General features: G+C 39.4%; 1 protein-coding gene across 5 annotated transcripts; it reads right to left on the bottom strand.

The window, feature by feature from the left end:
- Positions 1-9,967: 9,967 nt before the first annotated feature.
- Positions 9,968-16,937, bottom strand: zdhhc20b (zDHHC palmitoyltransferase 20b). Of its 5 annotated transcripts, none has more exons than XM_015029814.1 (14): positions 16,775-16,937; positions 15,159-15,185; positions 14,713-14,807; positions 14,487-14,607; positions 14,323-14,392; positions 14,166-14,198; positions 13,652-13,772; positions 13,157-13,192; positions 12,847-12,976; positions 11,755-11,881; positions 11,491-11,580; positions 11,281-11,417; positions 10,606-10,644; positions 9,968-10,393 (listed from the first exon to the last, which is right to left on the bottom strand). In XM_015029814.1, the coding sequence occupies exons 1-13, from the start codon at positions 16,890-16,892 to the stop codon at positions 10,610-10,612; spliced, it is 1,140 nt and encodes a 379-aa protein (XP_014885300.1). In that variant the 5' UTR covers positions 16,893-16,937; the 3' UTR covers positions 9,968-10,393; positions 10,606-10,609. The 5 variants fall into 5 exon arrangements, with proteins under 5 accessions (XP_014885300.1, XP_014885299.1, XP_014885301.1 ...); XM_015029813.1 differs by having other exon boundaries at positions 10,340-10,393; positions 10,606-10,647; positions 16,775-16,936; XM_015029815.1 differs by having other exon boundaries at positions 10,340-10,393; positions 10,606-10,647; positions 11,281-11,393; positions 16,775-16,933.
- Positions 16,938-16,941: the final 4 nt, after the last annotated feature.

The raw sequence follows: 16,941 nt of genomic DNA, 5'->3' as shown, positions 1-16,941 counted from the left end.
GCCCAGAGATGATTCTGCCTCCCTCTGCAACCCGTTCAGAGACACTTAACTGCAGTCGGTGGTCCCGCCCCGCCCCCATTTACGTCGTCATGGGGCTGACGTGATTTGCCTTGTCATTTACTGTAATATAAATGATTTTTTTCTTTTTTCTTTTTTTTTGGTTACTGTCAAGAAGACAAAAAAAAAAAAAAAAAAAAACAGGAAAAATAAAATCAAATAAAAAATCCCCAAAGCATTTCTTCTCAAACATGTCTCACATTGTTTCCTTGAAATACTAGAAAACTTCAGTTGTCCTGATAACAACACAAATTGGACGAGGTCTAGTTTAATGTTTAATTTTGGTGAGCATTGTTGGAAAATGAATGTTTTGAGCATGTGGACAAATCGGACGTCACATGCTCCCCTGCTCCCATGGCAACGTGTGCAGGGGCCATTGCCATGTGAGGTTTTGCTGCAATTTTTTCCTCCCTTTTGTACTCTCAGCTTTTTATGAATCGTTTTCCTCACAAATTTCTCAGCGCCTTTATTAGTCGCATGAAAGGCCAACAAAGCAGAACAAAGTCATGGAGTGTAGAAAAATTAGGCGTGGTTTTGAAAATCTGAAAGGTGTGGCAGGCAGGCATTCGCATGCAGCTCACCGAGACTTTGTTGAACCCCCTTTGGCTGCAAATATCCCGGGACATGTCCATACCAGCTTTTCCCAGTACACCAAGCATGTTTGGTGTACTGGTGGAAGCAGTGTTGGTGCTGGGTGGCAAGATGACGAAGTGGGGTCGACACAGACCGGATTCTATATGTCTGCTAAAAAAAAAAAAAAAAAAACCCACAGGATGACTCTGCCACCTCTATGCATGCATTCACGGGTTTCCCCCTGGTGCTCTGGTTTCGTCCTGTAAGTCCAAAGACATACATGTTGCAGTGCCTTGCAAAGGTTTGCACATCCCTCAGACTGTTTCACATTTTGTCACGTTACACATTTAACTCGGTTTTAGACTTTCTACCTGGCTGCCGTGTCCCACCGTCTTTGTGATGGCATTGGGCGTCACCGAGATTAAAACGCGCACAGGTGGATTCTGCTGCCGACATGTTTGGCTTACAAGGGAGGGGAATTGTTTGCGCTGGATTATATTTAGGAGTACCACAGGTCACGGCATTGAAAACAAAATCCACTTTGTGTTGGCCTATCGCATGAAATCCAATTGAACGTTGCAAAAGTGCAAGCAAGTTAAAGTTCACTGAACGCTTTTGACTGAACTGTATATCTTCAACGGGAACTTTTAAAATCTTCCATCCTCATGAACAGAACCCGTCCTCGGTCCCCTCCACCCCCATGTTTAAAATCTCTTTTTCAAGCCTGCATGCTCGTTCAAGAAAACTTCCATTATCCTTGTGCATGCCGGCTCATCCCAGGGACATACCCAGCAGGCACAAAAACAGACAAGTGTGGACGAATCACAGCATGTGACCTAATGCTCCTCTTCTACAAAGCATTCAATCTAACGAAGGACAAGGCTTTCACAACACTGCATTACAAAGTGCAGAGTGTGAACTACCTACAAAATGTTGGATCTTACACGACCATTGATTCACTTATTCAAGTCAGAACAGCTCGACTTGGTGCACACCTTGATAATCCAGTATTTGTGATTGATTTAAAATAATCTGTTCTAACTGGCCTGAATGAGGAGCTATTCAGAAAACAAGTATTCCAAGAATCCTGTCCAACAAAGCTGACGCTGGTGGGCTATATTTGCAATTCTGAAAAGTTCCCCTGTCAGAGGCTGTGCACTGAGACAAATCTAATACTGCCGGGACTTGCTCAAAGCTAAATTTACATCTGGATGCCAGATATTTATCTGCAGTTTGTCGGGAAGCAAAGTCAGCAGCAAAGCTCCAAAAAGAAAGGCATGGATTTCTGGAGTCCTGCCAGTAGTTGGTATGTTTGCAAAAGCTTGAGATTACGTTTCAGTATCACAAATAGTTATTCTGTTAATCTGTGTCTCATGTCAATACACTGTGGCCACTTTGGGTTTAGGCTGTTTTTTTAATGTTTTTTTTTTTGTGTTTTTTTTTGCTTTTTCTTAAGCAAATGAGTTTATGATCCAACTTTAAAACTGACCCAGAGTTCATGACATTGAGAAGCAAACAGGAGCAGTTTGATGCCAAAACACAGGAAGCGCTTAGATTTACTTTGTTTCTCGTTCTTTAACGCAACACAGTTTAGGCCTTTTGTTTTGGCTCCATCAGTACAACAGGAGCTGGGCCGCAGTCGTGTCTCTGCAGAGACCACATGCTGGAGTTTGGCACTTTCACAAAAGCAGCTCTGCAGAGCAGATGAATCAGTTCAACGTCCTGTCCTGATTTGCTTGTAAGTTTCAGTTGCGGCAACTTCTAGTAAAGGCACATACAACTGCATCAAACGAACGGGTGGGGGTGACACGCTAGTAGGAAGGGGCGGTCAGCGGGGACGTCTGTCTACGGCGGGTGTCAAGGGCCGGGGTGCCACACAGATAACCGGGGTCAATGATCAACTGGGTTCAGGATTTTGAGTGCACAGAATGCTAGCTGAGTTTGAACCAAAGCTGTGTTTACTGTTCCTAATCAGTGTCATCTGCTGACAGAACAAGGCTGCCCACCAAATCGCTCTGCCGTTACTACATCAGATGCAAATCTCTCTTCCCCCACTTACAACATCGCGATGGACGCATTGAGTGTAATGTGGGATAATTACAGCACATTTGATTCATCCAAGTCGTTTGTCAAGATGTCATTTATGCGGCTGAGCCTTTAACTTCTTGTCTGGTTTCATGCCTGACTCTTGTGTTTTTGGTGTGCTTTTGGCACCACACTTTTATTGTCGCATCCTGTGTGGAGCTAATCTGATGCTGATGATCTAATCTCGTGCTGCACACTGCAGGGTGCATGTAGGAAACCCACTGCTTTCAGGGGAAAAAACCAAAACAAAACCGTGGGTTCAACACCACACATATGCTCTTCTATGAGTAAGATGGCATTTCCTTAACTAAAATGTAGCATCGCTTCTTCTACGATGCCTTCATGTTTTTCAGCCAAATGTGAGATCTACCTCGTAAAAGGTTTGTGTTCTTGCGTTCGCTGGAAAACTGAAAAAGCTGTAAGTTACATCTAATCGTCACTATTTGTTTAATCCAGTCACAGTGCGCCAAACCGTCCCTACTAACATATATTGGTGTAAAACAAAAAAAAAAGGAGGAGATGTCAAAGGCAAAGTTTTATGCAATTTAACACTACACATTGTGTCTCCCAGTAGTCTTAATATTATGACATGAATGGGTTTTATTCATTTTTATTTTTTTATATAAAGTATGACTTATTCAGACAAAAATACATATTAAAAACACATTAAAATACATATTAATAAAATAATTATTTTAATTTGGGGTCTGATTTAGTCTTGGGGGGGAAAATAAGTATTTAATGCACTGCTTATTTTCCGACTTACCTTTGTAAGTCTGGAGAGGTCTGTCATTTTCATTTTAAGTATATCTAAAAAGAAATATAATAAAATAAAAACCAGAAAACAACACTGTGCAATTTTTATGTAACTAATTATCATTGTATTGCATGAAATAAGCATTTGATCACCACAGACATCATGTCCTCCACCCATTGCTTTTATCCACTGGGCCTGTTGGAACTAGTTACATATAAACGACACAACTGTCCACACACGCCATGAATCAGACTTCAACCTCTTGAATACTTTTTTTTTGTTGTTGTTTTTTTTTTTTAATTGATGTTTCCTATTCAAGTTTTTCTTTTTGGGTAGTCAATTTTTTTTATTTCCAAAAACCAAATTTTTTTGTCCATTGGAAAATTTTTCCTTTAGTATTTTTTTTCCAATCTGTGTTGTATGAAAATTTAGAAGCCTTTATTTCTGTTGATTATTCTGATTTTAGGCGTACAGCTAATGCAAGTCTCACAACTAAGATTGCATTATTACAATAAATAGATATTTTTACTATTACTGTTATATTATTACTTGTTTTGACATATAATGGTGAACATACATGATTGCACTTAACTTCATGTATTTTTGTGATATACAAGAAAGCTATATGTAATTAATTGACTGCTTTAAAAAAATGGTATGAAATAACTATATTGAAGTTAATTAAGGGGACATTTTATTGCTGCTTTACTGTGGATAAAATCTCAACTCTTCACCCGTCTGCTTGGGACTTTTAGGGTTCATGAGGTTCCTTTTTGCTTGTTTATTTCTCTGCATACATAATGTGGGTTTTATCTTTCCGTGTATCTCCATTTAAAAATCTGGAAAAGTAATAAACATATATTTAAAAACAGCAACGAAAGAAGAAAGCATTTGCTTTCAAAATGTATTTTGTGGAATGTTTATGTAAGGGAGTGTCTCATTGCTCATCAGATATCTGAGCCGATGACGATCTGAAAAGGATCCAGCTGCTGTTTGGGCGTCTCTCTAGAGCTATATTGTGACGTTACCAAATATGCAATATGTTGTTTGGGTTATGACTTGGAGTTAAAGACAACCAAAATGTAAAAAAATATGCAAGAACAATAATTTAAAACAAACTTAAACATAATATGTTTAAGTTTGAATATGTATTCAAAAGTGGGTAGATTATCCAAAACTCGTACTGAGTTATGAGTCACACTACTCAAGTAAAATGCAACGATGGAAGGAAATACTCAAGAGTAAAAAAGCATTTTTGAAAAAAAAAAAAAAAAAAAAAAAAACGCTTCTTAAGTATTTTTATTTTGTTTTGTCAAGTAAGTTGATTGGGAACAAATCCTCATTTTCAGCAACGACCTGTTCAGGAAACATCACACAATGGAACGTCTCAACAAAAAACCCATTAGAATACCATGAAACAGAAACATTCAACCCCATTTATACTGTCTAAACATACTACACACCCAACGTATCATATACACATACAAGTGCTGAGTATCTGATCAGATTATTTGATTAAATATCTTAAAATGTCAGACAGAAACAATGTTTATTTACGTAAAAATTCAGGTAATTTAAAGATTAAAATGCAATAAATACAAATAATAAAAAACACTTGTCCAACTAATTTTTTTTCTCCATAAAAAGCAAAACAAAAACCCTATAAAGCTATTACTTACAATCCATAATGCTTATATTGATCATATTAGAATACGGTCAAGTATTTCAAGGGCCACAGCAGGTAGAAAATGCCAGAATAATAAAGCATGTGTGCAAACAAGAAGTCTATTTTAACTCGAGCTGCATCTCATGCATTTTTTTTTTTCTTCATTCGGTGAAGTTACTTACATTGGGTAGAGTATCCAGAAATTTTTACTCTAGAGTAACGACACTTTATAAAAACATTTCTCAAGTAAAACTCCTCCTAAAATGAATGGTAACACTTTATTTGAAGGGGGTTGAATAAGACTGACATGACACTGTCATAAACATGACATAACACCTGTCATGAACATGAATAAGCCTTCATGAATATTTATGACTGTTGTCATAAAACGTCATTTAATACAAAGTTGACATTATTCAAAATGTCTTTGTTATGACAACTTGACATTAACCAAGAAATCATTACTGATATAAATTTGTTATAAAAGTATTACTGATTGCACTTTAAAAATTACGTAACTTTATGTTATTAAAGGTAAAGTTTAAACAGTAATGATTTCCTGGTTAATGTCAAGTTGTCATAACAAAGACATTTTGAATAATGTCTACTACGTATTAAAAGTGTCATAATTTACCGAATGACGCTTTATGACAACAGTCATAAATATTCATGAAGGCTTATTCATGTTCACGACAGGTGTTATGTCATGTTAATGACAGTGTCATGACAGTCTTATTCAACCCCCTTCAAATAAAGTGTTACCAAATTAATTTACCGTGTGGCTCTTCAAGCATCGATCTGAAGTCCACACCTTGTGAACGTCCCCAAACGTTTGAATGGGTTCGGCTTCACAATCTCGTCAAGGATGGCCGTTATCACTGTTACACGTGTGTGTTTTATCCACCGTGGCTTACTTCCTCTCGTGAAAGCGTGTCGATGAGCGTTCGCTGGACAAACAAACAAGTCAGGAGTCTTCCCCACAACTGTGACATTTCTATATTAAAACTTTTTTTTTTTTGATCTTATGTGACATTTTAAGAAAATTAATTTTGAATTAATTAGGTTCAAGCCATATTAGTTAAGTGAACAAATAAACACTGGATATTTGACTCTCTGTGGGGTTTACTTCTAAATGCAATTACTAAAACAAATCAACTTTAATGTTGTTCTAATGTATTAGGCTCTACTTGTATGTTGACTTTACCCAGGTCTGACCTGCTTATGTGTGTTTATGTGTGCAAGTGGAGTAAACTGCAAACAAAAATTAATTTGAAAGATGACATAATTGCTTTGGCTAATGATAATCTCCAATTACTCTGATGGAAAACTAAACACAAGCTTTTTCTTTTTTTTTTTTTGCTTTTTTTAAAAAGACATTTATTGTTATTTTCCCAGTTAATTAAGAGGCATGTACTCATAAGTAGGAACAATGAAATTAATGAGACAAGAAAAATATATATAGTCATTTTTTTTTGTTTGCTTATATAATACACACACTTTAAAATAGAACATAAAAAGATATTAGCAGTCATGATAGGCTACAACCTGAACCATGGAGACAGACGTAGCATGGTATCAATGTATAAAAGATAACCAAAGTCATCAGAACCTTCTTCCGTTTTTCACAGGAGTTTTTATGGCTTCATTTAATCAGTTTATACAGACAAGAGTAAAGCTCGTTGAAAACATGACTTGCAAAAATTTCAGAAAAAAAATTGACAATTTCACACCAACCCTTTCCCCCCTCCCAGTATTATAGTAAAACTCCCTCCCACCCCCCGTTTTACAGAAGTTAGGTGCCATGCTTTGAGCCAGAGTCCAGAATCTCTTTGTTGCACAGAAGCATTCCTCCCAATACAAGAATATTACAAAAAGACACTAAAATGAAGCATTACAAAACACACACACACACACACACACACACACACACACACACACACTCTGCTTGGGGGCGCCAAACAGCTGGGCAGAGGATACAGGCAACGGTAAAACAAGACGGCAGGTCCGATGTGAGTTCCTTACGTGTGACACAAGAACGTTCTGAAACCATTTTCTTACACTAAATGTTAAATCACAATCTATACATAATCAGGACAGAACCTTGGCTTGGACAGCGATCCCTTACAGTAGTACTTTTGAGATCTAACCACAGTGTGATAGTGCAGTAACAAAACCCCTCAATCGCTGGTTTGGAAAGCATACAAATAATAATAATAATAATCATAAGCACACCCAGAAAGACACAACTCTAAAGTTACGATTTCCGAAGAAATCTCACGACGTTTCACCGCACCGAGCTCAACACGAACAGGCTTGTAAACATCACGACCAGAGAGAGTTTGGTGGGATCTGTTCTGCGGAGGGGCTCATCCAGCGACAGTTTCTACAGATCCCGGGCCCGACCCCGGGATTCGGGAAACCCGTGTTCGACATTTTGAAACAAGACCGATTACAGCAAGAGTCTCGAACAAGCTCAGGGTCCTTCAGCAGTTCTGAAAACGGGCACAATAATCCGAGCTTCTGATCAGAGGGGTCCGATTCGCTTTCAGAACAGATCTGGATGGTTTGTCACAGTAAAGCGATCCGCAATGAGCTAACACTGACGAAATACATGAAAACCGAGGCAAAAAAATAAAATAAAACTGCAGTAAGAAAAAAAAGAAAATTGACCTCAGAACAGACTTTTACATTTGAAACCAGATACAGTTAAAAAGGCACATTTCTTGCCTTCGCAGTCTAATATTAAAGACATTTTTTTCTTTTGCAAAATGCAAGAATAATTAGAGATAAGGTTTTAAAGAACTCTACCATCGTCTTCAAAGTCAAAAATGACATCCAATTAGATTATTAGATTTAATCTCCTTTTGGGATCAATAAAGTTTTTTTGAATTGAATTATGATGCCTTCAAGTAGGGCTCGATAACATGATTGAAAAATGTATCACAACATCAACATAAACATTTCATAACAGTCAACATCGATAATCATCGATTCGTTTTTAATTTTAAATATTTAAAATACTGCCAAATTGCTGCCGTGACCTTACATGTTTTATCCACCATCAAGCTTTTGTACTCATTTTCCCCTTTCACTCCGGTTTTTTTTTTCTTCGTTTTGCCACCGTGCTTCATAACTGCTTAGAAACAAAACTTACTCAACGAGGTCGTTGCTAGGTAACCAAACAGTGGGTAAGTTAGTTGATACCACCCATCTAGCTAAGCTAGCCGTCAGCAGTTGAGCGACAAACGCCTTCCCTCTGCCTACGCCTCCCAGAATGCTGTGCGGTTCTGGATTTGAGCTCACTGAAATTACTGATCGTTCCATTTGATGTATTTTCTGTTGATATCGATCACGTGTCCGTTGCGATATATATTGTTATCGATTCATTACCCAGCTCTACCTTCGAGGAATCTGGGGAAAAATCTGCTGACATCGCTCGGCGAAAATGAAACAACTACTCCAAAACTAACATCACAGTCAGAGAATACCTGTCCATCACTACCATCAAAGAGGAATGAAAGGTAAAGCTTGTTAGCCGTAGCACACCATCCCAAACTGAAGTACGGGGAGGACGGTACCATGTGGCTGTTTTAATGCGAACTGGTGTGATTCACAACACAGATGGCCCCCTCCAATTAAAGGGACTACACTGAAACAGCATCTGAAGACATCTGCCAGGAAGTTAAAGCCCAGGCAAAAACAGGTCTCCCATTTGAACAATGACCCCAATTCTACCACCACAAAGCGGTTTATGGAAAGACACCCAGAACGTTTAACCCAATTCAGACAGCTTAAAAAACTATTTTACGAGAGTTTTCTAAAATTCACAAACTGCTCCTCGTTAACCTGTTTGCGTTTAGCAAACACAAAGTATTGCGGTGACCTTAACTGAACTAAAACGGGAAATGTTCTGTGCGACTTACAATCAGAAAAGGCGCAAAGAATAAGGTTGTGTCTTTTGTAAGTACGTGAGCATCTGGTTTCAACTGTATCAGCCTTGGTGCACAGAAAATAAGCACATTCTCTCCACCTACTGTCTAAAACTGGTAAAGCAACAAGTTTCAGAGAAATATAAAAACGCATTAAAAAAATAAAAAATGTATCACAGAAACTGCTGCATCCATTTCGGGATGTGGTGACACTGGCCTGTGAGGTTAGGATAAAGCTAAGATGCTGTAAACACTTCAGGTTCAGATGTCAGAGCTCCTGACATGTCAGCCCTTATTTGGCAGCAGGTGTCTTGGTAAAGGTTGAAGCTGTGAGCTGTGGAAATCAACCACCAGACAGTGAGAGAAAAAAAAAAAAAAAAAAAGCCAGAGGGCACTAGGAAAAACACCTTCCAGGTTTGACTGTCTCATTCTTTTAAAGCAGCATAATTCAACACCATCTAGCCACAAAGACACTTTGAGCTAATCCTTTCAGTCAGTTTTTGATGACTGTGACTTTAGCTGTAACACATATAAACATAAACAACATCTGTCACACCACTGATATCGTTTGGATATGTTGAAGTAAGAAGAAAAGGAAAACAGAATGCTGTTTTGTTGGACAATTAATATCAACAAAGTGCAAATGCGCCATCTTGTGCTCAAATATCTCGCCACATAAAGTCTGGATCCAGTCTTTGATGCCGAGGACAGGCACAGTCCACTGAACCGTGGGGTAGAGTCCTCTGCAACGGTCCAGGTTTTTGGTGGCAGAAACATCCATCTCAAAAAGGTGCAAAATAATCATAATAGTAATCATAGTGATCACTCCAGCTTTATAAATAAAATAAAAAAAGATGAGATGCACAGAATGGGTAAGCAAAGATCCATTTCCATTGTATGGGTTTGTTAAAAAAAAAAAAAAAAAAGCTGAACAATTTTACAGCGCGCTCGGAGCGTCTGAGATCAGGTGCATCGTGGAGGTTTTTGGCACAAAAATAATAATTATATAAAAAATAAAAAAACACAGTCCTGTGGATCTTCTTACACTTGCAAAATCAAAATGAGAGAAATGCGTCCGAGCCGAGTGCGGTGATGGAGAACCCGTGTTTAAGAGATGTCCGTCCAACACTGCATGCAAAAATGCCAAGGCTATTAAAGCAATATAGTGTGGTGCCCTGTGCCAGTGGACTGCGTTTCCAAAAAGCTTCTCTGAATGTGTCCGCGAGGAATCCACTTATGGGGACTGTTGCCATGGTGATGAACAAGACTGGGTTTTTTTTTTGTTGTTTTTTTTTAAGGCATCGCATTAGATGACATGCGTTTCTCCTGTGGTTCAGAAGAAACAGAACAAATTAACAAGCACTGATCTGCATTTGTTACAAAACAAATCAAAACCTTGCATCGTCAAGAAATGTCACAATATATTCAAACTTATCGTTCCAGCCTGAAGACACAATGCTTCAAATAATTAATTAAAAAGCATGTGAACATTAATGTTACCGAGTTGAAATGAAATGGTCTGAGTGGAGCTTGTTTACCTGGTTAGGACTCGCTCTCCATGGTGACGGTTTCACTCTCTGCTGTGAAGTCAAAGTGAAGACACAGTAAGGTACAAAAATGTCTAATTAAATCTAGATTAATGCAATCATTTTCATATAGAGATGCGCCAATCTGACTTTAATGTATGTATAGGTCCCATATTGAAAAATTATTTCTACAATGTGCCCTACCCATAAGGGCAGATCTGTTCTAATTCTATGCTTTGTGCTCTGAGAGATGCGAGGCTTTATTTATTTTACATTATATTTACCATGCCTAATTGCACTTTCTGACCATATGATTTATTGCAGTTTGACCAAGACAGTCAACCGATTGTTTTTGTCAGCTTCGTATTTATTATTTATTTTTACATTGGCTGCTAAACTCCAATGTTTGGAGTAGAAAAACATTATACTCCACACTCCACTGACTGAACAAACTACAGCTGTGTTGTTTTTACACATTTGGCCAGGCTTGTGAAGCTATTGGTGTATTTAAGTGTGCTGTCTTGGCGCGTAGTTACCAAACAATTTTGTAATTTAGTATATTTATGTTTAAAAAGAGAAATATTTTAAGTCAATTCAGCACTGTTTTTTGGTATCAGAAAGGTACTAAACCTCATATTTGGATCGCAAGGGGGGAAAAAAAGGTGGACTGGTGCGTCCCTCATTTACCTGATTTGAGGAAGTTTTCGGCCAGGTGGTCATCGGCGTTGTTGGCCTGCTGCTCGTTGCTCAGAAGGCGGTTCTGTGACTCACTGAGGGGGCTCACAGAGACCTCCGGCACGCTGTAAGATGAAGTTCTGTTAGCCCTGCTTTCCGAACAGAAAGAGACAAAATGAAGTATTTCCTTATGTATATATGAAAAAAAAAATTAATTATCACCATTTATTGGAATCAGGTTGCAGAGTGACAGTCGCCTGCTCTGCATCAGCGTTGACCAATCGGGTGGGAAACGTCAGACCGTCACCCTGACTGGAGAAAACGGGAAAAAAACTTAAGATTAACAGATGAAATTTAAAAGGGAACAAACTTTGCATGAACTGGAGCCTAAATATAAATATGCTAAAAAAAAAAAAAACAAAAAAAAAAAAAAAAAACCCTTAGCTCAAGCTATCTTCTACTTCTCCAAAACTGCAAGTCTGTTACCTGGTGAAGATCGGCAGCAGCCAGTACTGCTTCTGGTCGCCAAAGACCTGAGCGATGTTCTTCCGGAAACCCAGAGAAAAACCGTTCTTATCTGAGCCTGTTCTGAAGACCGGCGCTCTGAATGCCTCTGCAGGGAGGAAGCAACGCAAAGAGAGAGACCATAAAGTCATAAAACACTAGAACAACATGTATAACCTGTCATAAGCAGGGGAGGAAAAACACACACAGGCTGTCTCAGAAGTAAGATCGATATTGTTCGTACGGCTCCTTCTGCCGACAAAAGGAAATAAACTACAGGTTTCTTGAAAGTCTTTATTTCTGTTATGTCCTTTCAAAGTAAGGTGTTTAAAACTGAAGTCAGAGGAAGAAGTCATTTCAAAGGAAGTTGGAAGCATGTCTGCTGATCATTTCAGCAGATAATACAAATGTGAAAACATCACAGCAAGTTGTTCCGTTTTCTCCTTTCATTCTGTCATGGAATATGCCAGACTGAAATTCCTAAATTTTAGATTTAGGAAATCTAAAATTTAAGGTAGGGATCTACATTTTCCCTCCAATTATGCAAATGTGAGCACAAACATAGTCTGCATTATTTTCTTTATTTCTTTTTTTTTTTGTTCTTGAAAAGAATCCCGAAACAATGGAGCGATGGAAATGTTTTTCTTTATGCAATTGAACAAATTTACATCAGTTAGAAACTAAATCTAAATTTCAACTTGATGTGGTTCAATAAATTGGGGAGCAGTAAAAAAAAAAAAATCCGAGAACTAAAAAATTTAGAGGCATTTTTTATTTTTGATCGACTCGGCGCTCAAAACCCACGGTGATTATTGAATGGGACAAGTAAATGTAAGAATGCTTTCATATTTCATATTTTTATAAAGCGGAATTTTAAAAAGTCTGGAATCTTTTTCTTTTTTTTTAAACTGCAACAGTTCCCTGCAAGCCTGATTAAAATGTCAACAAACCATTAAGTCCATTAAAAAAAAGGAAACTAATACTGCATTTTTGCAAATTTGGTTAATAAGTATCTTTAAAAAAAAAAAAAAAAGCAAATAAAAAAAAAATGTTGCATGCATGTGTGTGCATTACCTATTGTGGATCTGTTCTTCCCTACGAGCCACAGATGGTAGCTGAAGAGGGAGAGAATACTGATGCAGAACATGGCCGCCACAAAAAACAGAAACAGGACGTGGAATTTGGCAGAGTTATTCAGCTCGTTCTGTGGGAAGAGACGAGAGGAGACGGAAATGGGGATCAATAACAAATTTACAGGCATGGTAATTTCAGAAAGGGGGAAGGGATAAGGCAATGCAGGCAACAGTGGGATGAGAACCGCGTCACTGCATGCGTATCACGAAGGCATGCAAAAACTCGTGGCAGCAGAGGACGGCTGGGTTACCTTCGGGCAGTTCTCTGCCGATTTCCTACGACAAAGCTTTAGCATAAACAGAAACAAGACCAGTTAGGAACAACAGGAGAAAACAAGGGGAAAGCAAGGAGAAGTCTGACAAAAAAAGAGAATAAACTGGCGAGAATGGAGAGAGAGAGAGAGAAGAGATGAAAGGAAATGCAAGTGCAGCGGCTGCAAGAATGTTTGCTGCTGACTAGTGGTGTGACTGATGGTTCTGAACGGGGAGAGAGAAAAATCGGAGAACAATGACCCGTTTGTGTGCCACGACTTCAGACGAGGAAACTAGGAGAGAACCGGGGTCAAGGGTGAGAGAGGACAGAGGAGGGAAAATAAAAAATAAAAAAAAGAGATAGCACAGGAGAAGTCAGCGCCATGCACAGATATTTGAGTGGACCTGAACAGATCCGCATCTGAACTCTCTCACACACACACACGCACACTCAAAACACACACGGAGCCGGCGCCTCAGCATCAAGTACTCACGGTCCAGAACTTTATGAAATACTGTAGAACCGTGGCGGCAATGAAGAGACAGTACACCAGTGAGTAGGCCAGGAAGAGGATGAAGAACTTGTAGTTGGAGAAGCCAACGCAGTTGTTCACCCTGAACACACACACACACACACACACAAAATTAATTAAAAGTCAACTTATTATACAAAAATTCAACGTTACAAAAAGGAAGTGGGAAATTCTGGAGTATTACAGGCAGTAAAGGGCTCCACAAGAAAAATAGACCCTATTAAGCATTTTCTTATTTATAGGAGGGAAAAACATTCAATCAGCAAAGATAAATTGACCAATAATTGACAAAGAGAGAGAGAAAAAAAAAATCAATGGCATTCTTAAGGTCTGGCCACGAGTTTTCCAATCGTTGACTAGAAGTCAAGCAAATGTGTCTTACATGTGAAAATACTCAACCTTAATGCTTTATCAACGTTTTTATACTTGGTACTTTTCTAAGGGACTGTAAGAGCAGGAAGCAGATCAGATTTACCAAGGACAGTGGTGATCCATCTTCAGCACACACCTTTACAGCAAAACAAAAAAACAAATGATCAAATTACACAGGGACACAAAAAAACAAAACAACAACAAAAAAGAAATAGTTGATAGGAGAGCAGAATTTCCTGAAGGTAGTCCGGTTCTCTTACATGTCGCATGCGGAGCAGTGGTGACACCGGTCCGGCTTGATGACTTGACAGCGGTCGCAGTAGCGGATCGCTGCAACGCGATTTGCACAATCTTTCAGTCATGACTGGGCGACGACGAACGACAGTATATCCCCCCCGTTACCAGCCGGGTGACGCGGCCTTACCTCCGGCGCCCGTGCGAGTGTACAGAGGCAGGGTGGAGGCGGCTCTCCACAGGATCTCCTGCTGGGACTCGGGCCTCTCCTCCTTCTCGTAGCGCTCCTTCTCGGCTTTTGGCAGGCAAAACTGGAACGAAGCGGACACAACGCTTTTATCACCCGGCTGGTTTCACCGCGGCAGGGGATCAGAAGAAGCATGCAGACAGAAAGGGAGCGCTATGGGATCTTGTACCTCTTTGGAAGGGTTGGCAGGCTTGGTGAAGATGGTCTTCCAATAAGACCACACAAACATGACGAAAGAGACGTGGAAGAAGATCAGGTAGACAACTGGAGGCAGGGAAGGCGGGGAGAAGGGGGGGGGGAGATTGGATCAGCGGGAGAGTAACACAAACCATCCAGTAAGTGTGCAGACGCAGAACATGAGTTACGGTAATACTGCGGCTACTCAGACTACAGGGCCTGATGAGGATACAGTTATATAATTAATGGGAGAAGACTGCAAATAGGTAGTGCTGATTAAGGAGGAGCTGCCGGGCGACAAGCAAGCAAACTTTTCTGTGTCAGCAAGTCTACAGAGTGCATTACAGCAGACCTCAGGGAGACTAATCCGAACAGGCTCAGCTCAGTGAAATAGCATTCGCAACAAATTAAACACTTTTCATCTTTTGCGGTACTTACTCCGCTCTCCCATCATGGTAATGGTGTCTGTAAGAGATACAGAGAAAACACAAATGTTAGAAAAATAATCTAAATCAAACAGAAATAAAGAGTTTCTTTTTGAACAATAACATAAAAAAAACAACAACTGGATATTAAAAAGATATTCAAATGGCATTTCAGGATGGGGGGCGGGGGGGTCTGGAAACTCACTCAACCATGGTAGTATGCAGGCTGGGACAAGAAAACCCAAGTGGAAATTTACTGAAATTTCCAGTGATGCTCTTTGACCTGGACTCCCAGAAATGTTTAAGTTCTTTTTAAGAAACAAAGTTTTTTTTTTAATCTCTATTCACTGTACTACAAAGAATTAAACCCCAAAAAGTTATTCTTAGGCCAGAGTCATGATCTTAAAAAAGGAAAACTTTATCCAATTAGTAGCTAATTTAATATTTTATAAATTTAATGCAGAGATACACTTTTTTCTTGGCCAAGACATATTTCCTTTGAAGTCAAACTTACAGATTCTGATTTGGTTTCTACAACACATCTCCATTTATACATCAAAGCACACGCATAAATGTGCTTTGATGTATAAAGCACATTTATACATTTTTTTCTTAATTTACACCCCCAAAACCAGTGTTATTTAAATTGCTTTTTTGCATTCATGATCAACTTAAAAATGAGCTCAGTTGCCTTGCAACAAGAAGGTTCTGGATTTGAATCCTGTTGGGGTATTTTTGCGTTGAATTTGCTTGTTCATCCTGTGTGGGTTAACTCTGGGCACTCCAGCTGCCTCCCACAGCACCAAAACATGACTTATTAGGTTACTTGGTTCTTCTAAATTGTGTGTGAATGTGTGTGCATGACTGTTTATCCTGTGTGTCTGTGAGATAGGCTGCCTCTCATCCAATGACTACTGGAGGTAGGCATCAGGCTGAGACACCCCGGCAACCCTGCTAAGCAAGTATAGACAGTTGATGGATGGATGGATCACCAACTGAGGTAAAGTTGGCTGATTTCAATAATTGTGAGGTTGTTGGTGCATCTCTACTCTGCAGGGTGGGGATCACATGGCCTCATTTCAGAGTACAAACATAGCTTCAGTGGGGCTTTCTAGAATTAGCTCATATAAGTTTTACATAAAATTAAGAGTAACACAAAGTAAAATATTCAGCATAAAAGTTAACTCCTGATTAAATAAGAGGTACAAACAGAAAGAAAAAAAAACATCACAGGAAGCAGTCAGACTTAAATTTTACTATTGCTTCTTTCAATTTAAAAGAACAAGAAAAACGCAATCTGCGCTCAAACCGAGCAGGAAACAAGAAATACAAAACCGGCAGTCTTAAAGTGCTGCAGGAGAAACCTTATGCGTTCGCCGAAACATATCCCTCCTAATACAGTACAACCCGACGAGATGTCAGACAAACAGACACGTATCTGTGTGTTCGGAGCCGGCTGGCAGGCAGCACCATTGTTGAGCTGCAGCCCATTCACTTCCTGATGGCAGCAGCAGCAGCCACAGCAGCAGCAGCAGCAGCTGTGTGTTTGTGAGTGGACACTACAATGAAAACATGTCCGTCTGAAAAGCCTTTAGGGACGCGACAGAAAGCAGCGACACGTCTACTTACACAAACAAAGCTCCACCACGTAAGCGTAGTAGGACCAGCAGACGACAAGGGCGATAAAAATCACAGGGATCCAGGCTAAACCCCGTTGACAGCATCTCAGTACGTGTGTGGGCGCCATCTTTCTCCCTCTCCCTGTTCCACTGGGAGCAGGGCGTGTTCGACGTGAA

The sequence above is a fragment of the Poecilia latipinna genome, unplaced genomic scaffold (genome assembly GCF_001443285.1).
Source record: "Poecilia latipinna isolate Pla-1442-1.1 unplaced genomic scaffold, P_latipinna-1.0 Scaffold164, whole genome shotgun sequence".
NCBI classification, from domain to species: domain Eukaryota; kingdom Metazoa; phylum Chordata; class Actinopteri; order Cyprinodontiformes; family Poeciliidae; genus Poecilia; species Poecilia latipinna.
The sequence above is the reverse complement of the archived record's forward strand: the minus strand, read 5'-3'. Positions and strand labels throughout refer to the sequence as shown.